The 17,244-nt window shown below is 48.5% G+C and overlaps 1 protein-coding gene across 1 annotated transcript in view; it reads right to left on the reverse strand.

Annotated features, from left to right (window-relative positions):
* Nucleotides 1-355: 355 nt before the first annotated feature.
* LOC144827301 (chloride channel protein C-like) overlaps nt 356-17,244 on the reverse strand; it is a 602,170-nt gene continuing 585,281 nt past the window's right edge. Inside the window, exons 15-16 of the mRNA XM_078685669.1 lie at nt 11,728-11,823; nt 356-3,107 (exon numbers count right to left, since the gene is read on the reverse strand). Coding sequence (XP_078541795.1) covers nt 2,877-3,107; nt 11,728-11,823 — 327 coding nt within the window. The 3' untranslated portion in view covers nt 356-2,876. The remainder of the gene's footprint in view (nt 3,108-11,727; nt 11,824-17,244) is intronic.

Below are 17,244 nucleotides of genomic sequence, written 5' to 3' on the forward strand. Positions count from 1 at the left end.
CACTGTCACAGAAAGAGTTAAAAGTATGCACAAAGCCACTTAGATATTAGGAAAGATATCTTGGATACTCATGTTTTGCAGAAACTGTAGTGCTTCGTGTGGAGTATATACACCACCGGGGACAATCAACTGAAATGTAATTCTTCAAATAGGTGTGATGCATTCATATCAGAAGACGTACTATCAGTTAGGGCTTCATGTAGATTCCAGCAATGAACAGGAAGACATTCAGGCAACAGGCAAAGATTTCAAAGTATACATAAATCTCCATTAAATTATATAATCATGTAGTTGCTGGAAACATTACTTTAAATATGTTAAATCAATCAGGGTACAAAAAACATTCTCACTTAAATGTTTTCTCTGGGTTTTTATTAATTTCATCCCAAATTTGACAATCAAACATCTTGTTCTTTTTACATATGCATGCATCTTTGAAGATAGTGTTTGCTTCAAGAAATGTGGCTAATATTTTTGCTTTTGTCTTTTCTTCTTCATATCTATTCTATGCGTGTCTCTGCAACTAATTGCTTACAAAGTTGATTTGATACAAAACGTCATATCATACAAAAAGAGCTAGCAAACATTTGAAGTCGATAAGTAGGCACTAGGCTTTGTGCCAGATACCTGCATCTATTATGTTTGAATCACGCATTTCTGTTAAGGCATCTTAAATTTCTGTTGTTTGGGTGCAAAACAGTTTTACACTCTCATTGCAGCTATCCCAACACTTTACACAATATAGCTTTAGAGTTACAGAGAGTACATGATGTAGTAAAAACTTCTATCTTTTGTTCTATATGGCGCTGCACTTATGGCCGATGGGAGGGAGGTGGGAGGGGGTGAGAGTGTTAGAAGAATCTATGTACTTGTTGTAACTTGGATCACAAAACTTCTACAAATAAAATATTTTTAAAAATTTTTTTTAAACTTCTATCTTTTAGTTGAAGCAGAAAATAGAGTGTAAGTGAAACAACTTCTTTAGAATCTATGGCTATGTCCGATATCACTAAATTCAGTGAATGACAACCACATTGAAGAAAAAAATGTGACCTGTCATGCAGGCATGAATATCATAGCCTAGAACTAGCAGACTTTGTATAAATTCAGGACATTCTCTTTCAGTACTCTCATCCTTATGTCAGCTATGCAGTCTAAATGAACAAAACAATATCTTGCTGCCTCGGCTCTACGTATAATTTCAAGAGAGTTCAAAATTATTATTGCCACTGGACCTACCTACTAAAATTTGCCACTAGCCTTGAGTCATCACCACCAATGCCCTCCCCTTCCTGTGAAAGTGCTCAGAAGGGGCAATACAATGTGATGGTGAACTTCAGACTTCCACCATTGCCCCTGGCTAATGAAGATAGTTAAATGCCAGGCCAGATCTGCGAGACTGCAACTGCGTGGAATGACTAGGGTCACCCTTGTCTGACTTTCATTTCGACGATGACCATTATTATGGAAATGAAAAATGGACATTGGTGCTTATATGACTATTTATATCTGGTGCCCTCTGAGTTTAGCTACTGTTGGCACCCAGATTGTGGAACCTATCACACCACCCTCAAGCCAGAGCTGCCTGCTAGTAATGACTGTACATTTTTCCAGCAGCTAAATGTAGCTACCTACCTCCCTTAAATATGGCAGTAATGCAACGCTATCATTGTGGTAGCAATACATGCGAATATAAAAGATGGGTTCATAATGGGACCCAACCATGGGAAGAATAAAATAAATCCTTCTGATTATTTTGAAAGAAGGTATGTGCCTGTTTTTTACCCTTTCCTTTGTTGATCAGTAGGGTCACAAGTAAGGGAAGGTATTTATGTGAGCCTCATTAAATTGTCCACATAAAACACACAATCACCAAACATTGTTTATCAATTGGGATTATGATACAATACCCAAATATGCACATGCTAAATTGTAATCGTTATATAGAGCATTTATTTCATGTGTACTGATTCCGGAGAAAATCAATAAAGTTTGTTAAAAAAAAATTATACAATACCCAAAGGCTGTCCTCTCTTGAGTGCTGAAAGAGATGTGAATTAAAATGTATAACTACCTAGCTAAACTGCTCATATTAAGTATTCTGTCTCCATGGTTTTCCTGGTGTTTGTAATCTGTTTTAGTTAATCAATCTTTTATACGTACAACAGACATAAGGCTTGGCAGTGGGAGTGAAATGCGGGGACACTTGGTTCCCATATTCTGCCTCATTGTTTCTTTAGCATATTTCTGTGGTTAGGTTAGATTGGTGGATGACTCATTATGCTTTGAAAGTAGAAAAATGGAAAGAGATGAAAAATACAAAAAATGGCCAAAGGGCACTAAGAACCATATTCATAAAGTCCAAGTAGAAGAAGTTTAGCATTTTCTCCTGTTGGATTACTCCTGCGCGTGGAAGCATATTTACAACCTTTATGGAATTCACAGAAAATCACAGGTCTTGGTAATCTATGCCAGTCTTAATTTCCAGTTGTGCTCACATGTGAAAAATGTACAAAACCAAAATTTTAAACTTGTTGGAAAATTCTAAATTAGTAAAGCTTGCAGAAAAGGCAATTTTCACTTTTTTTTCTTTTTATTGGTTTTTTCTCTATGAAAAAAATACATTTCCCCTGAAAAAGCTGTTTCATCTACATGGGTTTGCAAACTTGTATGCATTATAGGGATCTAAAACTATCTGCTAAGGGTTTGTGTCTATCCACAAAAGAGTGTGTTCGGAGGCATTCATCAGCCGTGTCTCACACCCAAAAATGTAAATGTACTTTGTAAGGGTAATATTCCACACATTTGAATTCTGTGAATTGTTCCCACCCAAATTGATGGTTTAGTGCATAGTTGACAGAATTGCTTGCTGTCTTCTAGTCCAAGGGCTCTTCGTCAGAGTCCAGAAGGCCCGAATCTAATTGGAGCCCCAGTTTTTCTTCCAGCTGAAAGGACATCAGATCTTTGCGTGTGAGTATCCCCACTGCCCGGTTATGCAGGTCGACAACGGTGAGGTGACGAAGGCCTAGTGTCCGAAAAAGAAGGTATGTGCGCTGCAGAGAGAAATGGGCCTGAACAGCCACTGCAGATTTGTTTATATAAGGCTCCTGCAAACAAAACATATTGAAACAAGATTTGAGAATGAGGTTCTTGTAAATATAAAACAATATGCAAAAGGATCTACTGACATCCTAAAAGCCCCATAACAGATGCACGTTCAAATGTTCCCATGCTTTGGATTGGAGAGAAATTACATATTCTTCTCAGCTCTTTTGCAAAATGGACTCTTCTTGAAACAATGACACCAATACATATCAGGTAAGAAGAAAGGGTGCAAATAGAGAGTATATAACATCATCAGGAGACTTTAGAAGCAAAGCAAAATGAGAAAACATAAAAGAAGAAAGGGGGCAAATGAGAGGAAAGAAAAAAGTCTGTCTAGAAAGGTACTCACAGAAAAAGGCTAGTGACCCCCTTCTACAACAATTTCTTCTATAAACCTATGTGAAAACGGCTGATAATATAAAAATTACATTGCGTCTTTTTGATGTTATACACAAAGTGCCTGATTCACTGAGGTAAAGGTACACTTTTGTGCAAAAAGATAGGCCTATATTGTCTTTCTATGTGTAGAATTCTCTGCTCCAACTGCAGAGCAAAAACAATGTAAACTTCGCAAAAATATATGTTTACAATTGTGAATGAGTTCCTCAGATATATACCAGAGCAAATAAAGAGGTAGCTTTAACAGATTTGGGATGTGAAGCTCTTCAGAGTGAATTTTATTTGAAGGGGAAACTAACCAGATTAATTCGGTCATCTTCAGAATTACAATAAAACATTTCTAGGACAATGAGCATCTTGGAGTACGGTTTTACTTTAAGGAAACGATTCACTAAGCTATTGCACAAGCACAAGCATTTCTACAATTCAACAATTGAGATTCACACAAATCTTCAAACCAGGATGTATACACATACATCTGAATAAGCACTTCTTCAAATGATTGTGTAGCCTGTTAATGCATTTCTGTAATTTGGGGCAGATTGTGGACATAACCTGTGGCAATTGGAGAAGATTTTGAACTCCGTTTTGCAGCTCAGGACAACAGAAAAAAAGCGGTTTGATTATGCCTGAAATAGAAGTTGCATCTATGAGATATGGTGCATTCCTGCCCTCTTTCCCAGCACTGGTGCACAAATAGCTGCCATGCTCCAATACAGGCACCCTTGCACCATGGTGCAAGAGTGTCGGCATTGAAATCAGGTTGTTTTTGTGGGGGAAGGGACACCTTCCTTCACAAAAACAACCCCTACGCGGCCCCTGGGAAAGCATAGGCTTTTGACACATTACCAGGTTTAGAGCACGTTTTAAATCTGGGAATGTGTCAAGTGCCATGGGTGTTATGCAGGAACACCCACCGTAATGCCCATGGCATGCATCCCCATCTCAGTGTGAGGCAACGCAGCAATTTGTGCTTTGTTGCCTCATACCACATCTACAAGGCCATGAAAAGCCAAGCAAGGTGGATTTACATGGCTTTGTAGATATGGGTAAGACTGGTGCGCTCCTGGAAAGTCATAAAAAGTGACGTTCCGAAGGCACACTGGGCTTGTTAATAAGCTCCACGGTGTGATAGTGGCTTTTCAATGAGGCAGTTTTACCTGCCAGTATTCCTACGGACCTTTGAATGAAGGCCAAGGATGATCAGCACTCTCACCCTCGAATATTTACCCACCATCCTTGTCAGCAATATTGACTGAAGGCTTGAAGAATATATCTTATACAGCTAGTTTGTCTGTATGTTTTACATGTAATATTCAAACAGACATGAAAAAATGTCATTGATAATAGACAGTTCATACCTGGCTGCAAGACTCAGTATGCCACTTTCCAAAGAAAACTATGTCATAGCAGTGTCTGTAAATTAAACCTCATGGTAAGAGGCAGTCAAGATCAGATTACACAAAGGAGATTACCTTGAAGTAATATTTTAGTGAGCTTGTAATTGGGATAACTGAAGACAACAGATTATACAGCTTGTTTGCAAATATTTGCAATGCAAGGTCTAGCTCTGCGGTGTGTGAAATTTGTGTAATTTGTTTTTGCATAGGTAGGCACAATTCAGCGAATTTGCACAAATTGCAAAACAGGCATTTTGGAAGCGAAGATTCATTTTGCGCCAAACAAAGATAAGGCAAAAAAGACAAGTAATAATGTGAAATTTGTTGAATATCTCAATATTGCGTCGGCAAAACGAACAAGTTACTTACCTTCGGTAACGATATATCTGTAAGAAACAGTAGTTAGTATTAGATTCCTTACCTTAGAATATCCCCAGGCGTCAGTCTGGATCCGGAAACTTTTGCGTAGCAGTACCCCTGCGCGTCGGTAGGCGTCGTCTGCAGGCGTCCCCTGCGGCTCCGCGTCGTCGGCGTCGTGCGCCGTGATGACGTCGCTGGAGTATATAGACGCCGCCTCCGCGCGCTGACGTCAGTTCCTTGCACACAGCTTTTCCGCGCCAGAACACGCAGAGCCATGTGAGAACCAACACTGGTGCCATTTGAAACTAGGGCCCTGAAAGGGATGTCCTTAACCCTAGGTATCAGTTCGCAGAACGGGGAGGACGGGCGGGGCGGTAAGGAATCTAATACTAACTACTGTTTCTTACAGATATATCGTTACCGAAGGTAAGTAACTTGTTCATCTGAAAGAAACAGGTTAGTATTAGATTCCTTACCTTAGAATAGATACCCCAGCAATACCAACCCCGGTGGTGGGTCTGCGAACCAATACAACCTACACCAGAAAGTCCTGGAGGACCGAACGGCCAAAGAAGCCATCCCTCCGGACTTGACTGTCCAGGCAGTAGTGCCTCGCAAAGGTGTGCAGCGAGGCCCACGTGGCCGCCTGGCAAATGTCCTGCAAAGGGACTCCCCGGCCCAGGGCAGTAGTAGCCGCCGTGGCCCGAGTGGAATGGGCCCGCAGCCCAACAGGAGGCTCCTTCCGAGCCAAAGAGTAGCATGCTTTGATGCACAGGACGACCCACCGAGAGATGGTCCGTTTCTGTACCGCCCTTCCCTTCTTCTCACCCACGTAGCCAACAAACAGTTGGTCATCCACCCGGAACTGGCGTGTGCGATCCATATAGAATGAAAGCGCACGTTTTGGGTCCAGACGATGGAGCCGCTCTTCATCCTTTGAAGGATGCGGAGGCGGGAAGAAGGAGGGCAAGGTGATGGACTGCCCAATGTGAAAAGCAGAGACTACCTTGGGCAGGAAAGAAGGTCTAGTCCGAAGAACCACCTTATCAGGATGAACAGACAAGAAAGGAGGTTGAATAGAAAGAGCCTGGAGCTCACTCACTCTCCTGGCAGAGGTGATGGCTACCAGGAAGGCCGTCTTTAAGGTGAGAAGACGGAGAGGACAGGAATGAAGGGGCTCAAAGGGAGCGCACATCAGGAAAGTCAAAACCAGGTTCAAGTCCCACTGAGGCATCACGAACGGAGTTGGAGGATACATGTGCGTGATGCCCTTTAAGAATCTTAACACAATAGGGGACTTGAACAAAGATGGCTGATCAGGTAGCCTCAAGAAGGCGGAAAGGGCAGAAAGATAGCCCTTGATAGTGCCCAGAGCAGAGCCCTGCTGGGCAAGGGAAAGGAGGAAGAGGAGAACCTCAGACAGAGGGGCAGAAAGGGGATCCACAGCCTTTGCTGTGCACCATGCCACAAATCTGTTCCACCGGCAGGCGTATACCGACTTTGTGGAGGGACGCCTGGCTGCCAGAATGACATCACAGACTTCAGGAGGCAAGTCAAATGGCCTCAACTGTCGCCGCTCAATCTCCACGCATGGAGGTGGAGACTGGACAGGTTCGGGTGGAGGACCGTCCCCTGCTGCTGCGACAGAAGGTCCTCCTGAAGGGGCAGGCGGATCGAGGGACCGACTGTCATGCTGAGTAGCTCGGGATACCAGTACCTTCGAGCCCAGTCCGGAGCCACAAGGATAACTTGGGCCCGGTCGCGCCTGATCTTCTTCAGCACTCTGGGCAGAAGTGGTATAGGCGGAAAGGCGTACAACAGACCGCAACTCCACTCGCGCCGAAAGGCGTCGCCGAGCGAGTGCCGTCTTGGAAACTCCAACGCGCAGAACTGATGACATTGCGCGTTCTCTTCTGTGGCGAATAGATCTAACCAAGGCTCTCCCCATTGCTGAAAGAGGCCTCTCGCCACATCCGAGTTCAGACGCCATTCGTGATCCACCGAGCACCGACGGCTGAGTTCGTCCGCCCTGGCGTTCAGAGAACCTGCCAGGTGTTGAACCGTCAGAGTCACGCCCTGACGTTCCAGCCATTGCCAGAGGCGCAGAGCCTCTTGGCAAAGGGTCCACGACCCCACACCGCCCTGTTCGTTGCAGTACCACATGGCGGTGGTGTTGTCCGTGAACACCTGCACCACACTCCCGATGACAAAGGGGAGGAATGCCTTCAGTGCCAGGCGAATCGCCCGCAGCTCCAACATGTTGATATGGAGCCGGGACTCCGCCGGAGACCAGAGGCCTCTGATCTCCGCCTCCCCCAAGTGGCCACCCCAGCCTTGGAGGGACGCGTCCGTCACAACCACGTGCTCCGGCTGGGGAAGGGAGAGGGATCTGCCCCTGACCCAATCGCGGTCTGTAAGCCACCACTGCAACTGTCTCGCAGTGCCCTCCGAGATCAGGACATGGTCGGATAGGTTGCCCTGATGCTGGGCCCACTGAAACTTCAGGTCCCACTGCAGAGCCCGCATCCGCCATCTGGCGTGATGCACCAGAAGGATGCAGGAGGCCATCAGCCCCAGAAGCCGCAGCGTCAACCTGACCGAAACCCGGGATAACGGCTGAAAGATGGGAATCAGAGCCTGAATATCCCGGACCCGCCGTTCCGGGGGATAAACCCGAAACTGCGCCGAGTCGAGAACCGCTCCGATGAAAAGGAGCTTTTGAGAGGGACACAGGTGTGATTTCGGCACATTGATGGAAAACCCCAACTCGTGCAGGAGGTCTGCCGTCATCTGAAGGTGGTGGACGACTGTCTGGGGCGAGCCCGCCTTCAACAGCCAGTCGTCGAGGTAGGGGAAGACTGAAACCCCTAACCGGCGCAGATGAGCTGCGACCACCGCCATCACTTTCGTGAACACCCGTGGGGCGCTGGTAAGGCCGAAAGGGAGCACGATAAACTGAAAATGCTCGTGGCCTACCGTGAACCGCAGGTAACGCCGGTGGGCCGGCAGGACGGGGATGTGAAAGTACGCATCCTGCAAGTCCAACGCTACCATCCAGTCTTGTGGGTCTAGAGCAGCCAAGACCTGAGCCAAAGTCAACATCTTGAACTTCTCCTTCCGGAGGAAGCCGTTGACGTTCCGTAGATCCAAGATAGGACGCAGGCCTCCCTTGTCCTTCTTGGGTACCAGAAAGTAGTGGGAGTAGCAACCACACCCTACTTCTGGCCCAGGAACGCGCTCGATGGCCCCCTTGGCCAAGAGGGCCGTAACTTCCTCCTGCAGAAGTGTCAAGTGGTCCCCCGACACACGGTGGTTCTGCGGTGGCATGGCTGGAGGAGTGGACTCGAAGGGGAGGGCATAGCCCCTTCGGACAAGCTGCAGCACCCACCTGTCCGATGTTATCGCGCGCCAGCGGGAGTGGTGATGGCGAACCCTGCCACCCACTGGCGTCACGTGAGCCCGAAAGCTCGGACTAGGAAGGCTTGGATGCCGCAGCGGAGGGAGGCGTGGACTGACCACGACGCTGGCCTCTACCGCCACCACGGCGGAAACCACGGGCGCCACCGCGCTGGGGAGCGCTCTGCGCCGCGTGGCTGGCAGCACGTGTGGGACCTCCTCTCCCTTGGCCACGAAAGGGCCGAAACGAACCCGTCTGCTGGCGCTGGGTCTGGGTCGAGAGACCCAAGGACTTGGCCGTGACCCTGGAGTCCTTGAAGCGCTCCAGCGCGTGGTCCGCTTTGTCACCAAACAGGCGACTGCCATCAAATGGCATGTCCATAAGCGTATTTTGGACGTCTGGTGAGAAGTTGGCAGATCTCAGCCAGGCATGGCGACGAATCGCCACCGTAGTGGACATGGCCCGTCCCAGTGAGTCCGTGGTGTCCAGACCACAACGGATCGAGTACCGCGCCGCATCCCGGCCTTCAACAAAGGCCCGGGTGAGCTTGTCCCGCACTTCCTGGGGGCATTGCGGCAAACACTCCTCGACCGTATCCCACAGGGAGTGGGTGTAGCGGCCCAAGAGGCACGCGGTGTTACAAGACCGCAGCCCAGCACTCAAAGAGGAAAACACTTTCTTTCCAAATTGGTCGTACCTCTTTGATTCCCGGTCGGGCGGAGCCGACGGAAATGCGGACTGCGAAGTGGAGGCCTGGATCACCAGACTCTCCGGGGAGGGATGGGTGGACAGGAAGGCAGGGTCGTCCGCGCAGGGACGGTGACGCCTGGCAACGTTCCGGTCAACCGGCGCACCAGAGGCGGGCCTGGACCAGGTGCCCAGAAGGACATCCGTCAGGGCCTCATTAAACGGCAGCAGAGGCTCCTGGGGGCATGACTGCGGTTTAAAAACTTCCGTCAGGATATTCGGTTTGACCTTCGCGACGGGGAGCTCAAGGTGTAAGGCCTTGGCAGCCCTCATCAGGACCACCGAATAGGCAGCACCCGCCTCGGACGCCACAGGGGACGGAGAGACAAACCCAGGGTTGGGCGACTCGTCCAGGCCACTGGCATCACCCAGATCACCTACCCAGTCCACATCGTACTGGCAGGCACGGGATAGAGGGTCCTCAGACCCCTCCCAACCCTCTCCATACTCCTCCTCGTCATACCCATATTCTGGGTCGACGATATAGACATCGGGGTCAACGGGCCCCATCGGCGTCGGGTCCGGCGTCGGCCGACGCCGGTCCGGCTCCGAGTCCGGAGTCGGGGAGGAAAGGGGGGTGGCGCCGCGCGGCGTCGGTGCCGGGGACCCGACGCCGGCCGGAGCCGACGGCGGAGTCGCTGCACCACGCGGGGGCGGTACCACGGGCTGGCCCACAGGAACCGACGCCGGAGAGGCCGGGAGACCAGCCGGCGACGAACCAGAGGGAACCAGCGGCGCCGGGGCCGGAGCCACCGGCGGCGCCGGGGCAGGAGCACCCGAACCGCTCGGGCCCCCAGACGGAACCGACGGGCCCGCAGGCGCCGAAGGCCCCGCCGGAGAAGACCTCGCCCTCATAGCAATGAGGAAGGCCTCGATCTCCTCACGCGACGCGCCTTCCCCAGGGACCGACAGGTGTGGGGTAGACGGCGTCGGCGACCCATGCGGGACCGCGGGGGTGGGGTCACCCGAGCCCCCGGCCGCAGCACGCGGGCGTCGGGGGGAGTCGGGGGTGCGATGGCGACGCCCCGACTTCTTGTGCTTACCTGACGAGCCGGAGGAATGGTGGCGACTCCCGGAGCGCCCATGGCGGCTCCGCGACCGCTCCCTCGACCGCTCCCTCGACCTCCGACCGGACCGGGACCGCTCTCGACGCGGGGCCGACAACCGGAGTTCGAGAAGCTTGCGGGACCGCTCCCGCCTAGCTTTTCCAGTCAAGGCCCGACAGTCGACGCAGGACTCCACGTCGTGGTCCGCGCCCAGACACCGGAGGCAGAGTCGATGGTGGTCGGTGACCGACATCATGCGGTCGCACTCGTCACAACTCTTGAAACCGGGCATCCTACCGGCACCGTAAAGATCAATCAGTTAACAAAAAACTTGGTCAAAAGACCGGAGTACTGCTCTTCGGATCTGCGCTAACTGGCGCGGAAAAAAGAAGAACTGACGTCAGCGCGCGGAGGCGGCGTCTATATACTCCAGCGACGTCATCACGGCGCACGACGCCGACGACGCGGAGCCGCAGGGGACGCCTGCAGACGACGCCTACCGACGCGCAGGGGTACTGCTACGCAAAAGTTTCCGGATCCAGACTGACGCCTGGGGATATTCTAAGGTAAGGAATCTAATACTAACCTGTTTCTTTCAGATAGACATTTTGCTGGGTTGTAGGCTCAGAGAGCTAAAGTAGTCTTTTTGAGCAAACACCAAAGCTGGATTCAAGGCCAGTTTTTCAAGTTCCAAAGTCTCCAGCAGAGACCATCACCTGTTCCCCACTGCATGATTGTGGTTTACACTCTGTACAAAGCCTTACTGCGTGTAGCGCTTGGTGTCTTCTAGCGCACAATGGCAGCGCACACCCCAGATGGTGCAGCATGGACAAAGGGGAGGGAAGACCGTGAGTGGACATAGAGTGGAGGCAATGGTTTACAGAAACAGCACTCAAGTGCATTGCTTCACATTACTTAGCAGTTACTCAAGAGCTAAAAGTGACATGTAAATGATCCATTCTATTAACATTGTATCTATGCGTCAGCCTGGAATGCCTTTTCACAGAAAAAACGCGCTCAAATCGTCTCCTTTGTTGTATTTTCGTGTTGGCTCATTTTTACAACATCTGTTATGTTTATACGACAGGAATTAAAAGTCAGGAATGCTGTTTGTGCTCTGCTACTTTTGTTGAAAGTGCACCGTCTTGGGCTTGGCACTGTTTGAGTAAATCAGTGAGGCTGACACAGCCATCCTAAACAAATGATCAGAAATATAACAAACACATTGTTCAGAGAGGAAATGTTTGTTTTTGTAGCTGGCTCCGGCTCTTACCAGATTGATGAAGAGATGCTGGTACTGAGGGTCTGTGCTGTAGCGCTTCAGCAGCCTGGTCATTCGCGGCACATCAGGCAACTTCTCCACCATTATCTGAAACAGTCAAAGCAGTGTGGAGTAACCATGGGCCCATCACTATGCAAGCACATGCACTTGAACAGTGAGCGGTTACCAGTCATCGAACAATCAAAGCGGTGCGACGTAACCATCTGTCCATACCTATGCAAGCGCATGAACCTGGCCAGTAAGAGGTTACCAGCCTGCGAATAGTTGAAGGTATAGCTATCATCCCATCTCTATGCAAGCGCATGGACCTGTCCAATAGGAAGATACCATATTCCAAACCTTCAAAGCGATGTGATATAACCATCAGCCCATCCCTATGCAAGCACAGCATCTGACTAGTGATAGGTTACCAGTCTGTGAACAATCAAAGTTATGTGGCATAACCATAGGCCTATATCTATGCAAGCACATGCACCTGGCCAGTGAGAGTTTCCCAGTCTGCGAACTGTCAAAGCGATGTGGTGTAACCATAGGCCCATCCCTATGCAAGCAGAAACATCTGGCTAGTGAGAGGTTTCCAGTCTGTGAACAATCAAAGCTACAAGTGACCATATGCCCGTATGTATGCAAGCACATGCTCCTGGCCAGTGAGAGGTTCCCGGTCTGCGAACAGTCAAAGCAATGTGGCATAACTATCAACCCATCTCTATGCAAGTCCATGCACCTGGCCAGTGAGAGGTTACCATTCTTAAAACCTTCAAGGCAATGTGACATAACCATCAGCCCATCCCTATGCAAGCACATGCATCTGGCCAGTGAGAGGTTACCATTCTCCAAACCTTCAAAGCAATGTGACATAACCATCAGCCCATCCCTATGCAAGCACATACATCTGGCCAGCAATAGGTTAGCAGTCTGCGAACAATCAAAGCTATGTGGTGTAACCATAGGCTCATATTTATGCAGGCACGTCCACTGGACCAGTGAGAGTTTCCCAGTCCACAAATAGTCATAGCTGTGTGGCATAACCATGTGTCCAAACCTATGCACCTCCCCATTGCGAGGTTACCAGTCTGGGCTACAGGGGTGATGGGTAAGATGACTAAGTTTCGAGATAGACTGTTTCCACAAGTAACAGGGTCGGTACTGTATTGCAGAAGGTGAGCCTCTGTCCAGAGTAGCATAGTGGGTGAAAAATGAACAGTTGCAAACCTATGCCAAAAGATTGCCACTGTGTAGACTATTTGAAAGCATTCAGTCAATCGCCTTAGGGTGTATAAATACCAGTAGTATGCCTGGAAATCTGAGACTGGTGTAGCTTTCCAATGTTTATGAATGCCAAAAAGTAGCACATTTGCACCCAATCGAGGACAATGTTTAGGGGTGGAAATGTACTTTTTTTTGTTGGTGTAGCAATCACTTTATATTTTGAAGTTTCTGCTCCAAAAAATGAATACATTAAAAGCTCCTGGTGAACTGAGAATGATCAGAAAAAGTGACAAAGACATAGCAAGACTGATTCAGGGTCCACAGACCCAACCACCAACCCAAGAATGAATTTGGGTGGTGTCGCACACCCAACACCATCCTGAAGCTACGTCCATGCCTGTCTCACCTGAGCCTGGTAGTTCCCTCTGAGAAATCATGGCTATGACCATGTACACCACAACAGCCTGGAGTGTATTTTAATTTCATGCACTCTTCTTCATATTTTTGCTACTAGAAGCCTTGTTTGTAGAGTTGTCAAAGTGGTGCATGTAGGCAACAGCATATTACCATCCTCACCATGTACTACGACTAAGTTGCAAATAGAGGTGGGGGCACAAGCTAATAAATAGGGAAAGCAGAGCAAGGGAAGGGTCTGGCTTTGCTCTAAGATTACATGCATGACTCAAGCCATGTAAACGTTTTCATGTATATTGTGCAGCAAACATAATGTAAAAATATGTTCTAGTCTCTTCAAAATCCCAAAAAGTGGATTTCTTGAACATGCAGAAGTGTTACCTTTTAGTACATCAGATTATATCACACTTAAGCAGACATTTATTAAAATGTATAGTTTTTAAACATAAACTTATACACATTAATGGCTTACCCACCAACGACAATGTCATTAGTGATCCAAGAGGCAAGTCAGTAGTCATGTAAACCCCAAACATGGACTAGATGCTTATTGTAGATGGGGCACCATTATAGACCATTAAATTAAACATAGGAGGTGCTTGTACAGCGCACTTACTGCACTCAAGCATTTAAAAGCGCTCTCATATGAGATAATAAAGACAAAGGAGGATCTGTAAAATAAAATGTTTGCCTAAGATCACACAGTTTGGACAAGCAGGGAGGGCTGTATTCATTCCGGGTTATCAGGTTTCACATTTTTAAATGTAGCTACCAGATGTATATCTCTGTCTCGCTCTCTCTCTCTCTTTCTCCGCTTTACATCAAAAAGTCACTGCTTGTCTTTTATTTTTGGTAGAAATCCAACACAGACATAGCAGACCTGACTCGGTCCCCCAGACTCAACTACCAAAACAAGAATCCATTTATTTGGGGGATGTCACATACCAATCATCCCCATGAAACTATGCCCTGGTGCAGGCTTACTAAAATTTTGTGAATCGGTGTTTGCGTTCTGATATGTTTCTGTATCCTCACATGTTGTCCACGTATCTCGTCACTAAGGGCATCACCCTATTACGATCTGGGGCAAAGTTTGTGCATTGGCTGCCAGCCTTTAGCTTTGTCAATAATTATTTTATTTCTTCATTGCTTTAGTAGATTATTACTGTTGGGGGTGCATCCAACAACGCCACTATATTAAAATAAATTGCCTAAAATTAAAAAATATATATTTTGAAAAAGCAAACATTGCGATAGTACCATCTGACATACAGGGAAATACTTTGTATGTGTACTTGTCTGGGGCAAAATAGAATCGGACTGGCTCTTTGTACATGAGGCAAACACAAGGAGATGATGGACGGAGCGCTGAAACTTTTCAGACACTCACCCTCAGTCACAGATCTGGGTTGATCTCCTTGTATTTGCTTTGTTCGCCCTAAGTTGGCAGGGTATGACCAGACGTTGGCCCCTTGCTCACCTTGCCATGTCGCCTGGCTGATGAGGGATGTTAGCCCAAAACCGGTGCCAGGATGCTTGTTTCCGGTCCAGGGAAGACATGGCTTGGCAGTTCGGGCTGGACTGTTCCCCTGAGGCACAGGGTCAAGGCTGATTTGCATATAGCTGGGTCTGAACTGAGGTGGCGAAGTGAGCTAAAGAATGATGATGGATTCAACCCAGATCTGGGGGTGAATGTCTGTAAACTTTCAGCGCTCCGTCTATCATCTCCTTGTATTTGCTTTGTTTGCCCTAAGTTGGCAGGGTATGCCCAGATGTGGGTCCCTTGCTCACTTTGCCACTGGATTCAAGCTAGCCTGGCTGATGATGGGTGTTACCCAGAAACTGGTCCCAGGATGCTTGTTTCCGGTTCAGGGAAGACCTGGCTTGGCAGTTTGGGCTGTACTGTTCCCATGAGGCACAGAGTCAAGACTGATTTGCATATAGCTGGGTCTGAACTGAGGTGGCGAAACGAGCTAAAGAATGATGATGGATTCAACCCAGATCTGTGACTGAGGGTGGGTGTCTGAAAAGTTTCAGCGCTCCATCCATCCTCTCCTTGTGGTTGCTTTCTTTGTACATGAGAGCACTGATGGAATAATGCCAAGTGCACATGCAATGTATAACATATATCTCCTGTAATATGTAAGAACAACATATTAAGGCTATCTCTTTCACCACACAGCTCTAAGAATTGCAAATATTACATGAAGATAACCGAAAAGAGCACATACATGTGGAAAGAGGGTCATCTATGTGTCAATAACCAACGCAATTCGTAGTAAACAGTGCATCTGCTTGTTTGCACAGTTTGCTCTGAGAACTCTTCAACAATGCTCATTTCTGCAAATGGCACCAGTGCACATTTTCTTGTTGCAGTGCAAAAGCCCTTATGTGCACATTTGTTAAATATAATTTGTGTCTGCACACGTTTAAATTGGGTTTACACCTGTCAATGGTCAAGTTACCCTGATATGAGTTGTACATATTGTGAACATAGGACATATGAATTAAAGGTATTACTGTCGAATGTAAGCTGCAATTCCGTTGGTCAGAGACCTGTGGGTTCTACATGGAAAAGTTAGCACTGCTCTCACCATGCACCATTGTGGACCTTTTTCTGTTCCTAATTCCAGCCACCCCCGTTCCAAGCAAATGAATCGAGGACATCCACAGGGCGTGGAAGAACACCAATGGAATGGGAGGAGTCTTGTGGATCTCTCAGGGCCCCACTGCCATCCAACAATATCCTGATGCCAATCCTGCCCCTTTTGACTCCACAACGATGTGGCTGATTGTGGGCCACCCTCTTCCCTCGTAATCAAAGCAGATTTGAGATTACAACTGTGAACCATTTATTAACCAGCTGGCATGCCAGATCAAGATGAGGAAAACAATGTGGCAGCCTCAGTGGCACTTGCTGTGAGTCAAGCGCTGTCCCCAAGGTATAGCGGTTGACACGTGGCCTCAGAAACTGATACACCCTGATCTGGTAGACCTGGGTAGAGATCCCCATCTGGAACTACTGAGAACACCCCGAAAGCGGAGGAACACAGGCTGAGACACTGGCATCTGTGAGGGGGGCTGCAAGCCCGATCACCCCTGTTGAGCCTGAATGGGAGGAGTAGCAAAGAAGAGAGGTACCCCCGGGCCCTGGTACTAATTGGGGCGCGCTGCAGCCGAAGGGCGCACTGATGATCTGGACCTGTCAGCTGGTGATGCAGGGTGAGGGGGCTGGCCTCTGCTGAGGGTGAACAGTGGGGAGAAAGGAGTGTGGTGCCCTGGGCAGTTTGAGGGGTAGCGCTGAAGCAATCAAAATCATCCTGCCCAGGAATGGAAACTTTGACCCCCCCCCACAGCACTCATGCCCTTGCTGCCTCCACACTAATGTTCTGGTCTGGGGGTGCAGAGGCTGATTGAGTAACTGGGAGAAAATACAAAGGCGCTATCATTAATAGATTTGCCAACCCGCAGCCAGCTGTTGGTGCACCTTTGGGCGGCCAAGGTGTTTGTTGTGTCCGTCCACAGGATCCCCACAGCTGCAGGCCCTGCTTGTGCTGGTGGTGGCAGGGAGAGTACACACTGTATATGCAACCCAGATTGAGGCGGAGGAGTCAAAATGAGGGAAACCTTACCACCCAGAGCTGACATTAGAAAGTACAGGTTATCGGAGGGGGTATCCCTAATCCCTGAACCACGAAGGTTCCCGCTAAATATCTGGGAGCCTAATGACCTCTCGCATCAGGCGCAAGCATGTGTATCAATGGGGCTAATGGTAGCTAAGCGGAACATAGCGCAGGCAAGGGGGGTGGCAGAGGTACCATCTCTAGCAGCATGGTGTAAAGACATGGACGTGGCCATGATGGCGGAGAGGACGGTGTTTATTAA

Source organism: Lissotriton helveticus, chromosome 4_1, assembly GCF_964261635.1.
Source record: "Lissotriton helveticus chromosome 4_1, aLisHel1.1, whole genome shotgun sequence".
Lineage (NCBI taxonomy): Eukaryota > Metazoa > Chordata > Amphibia > Caudata > Salamandridae > Lissotriton > Lissotriton helveticus.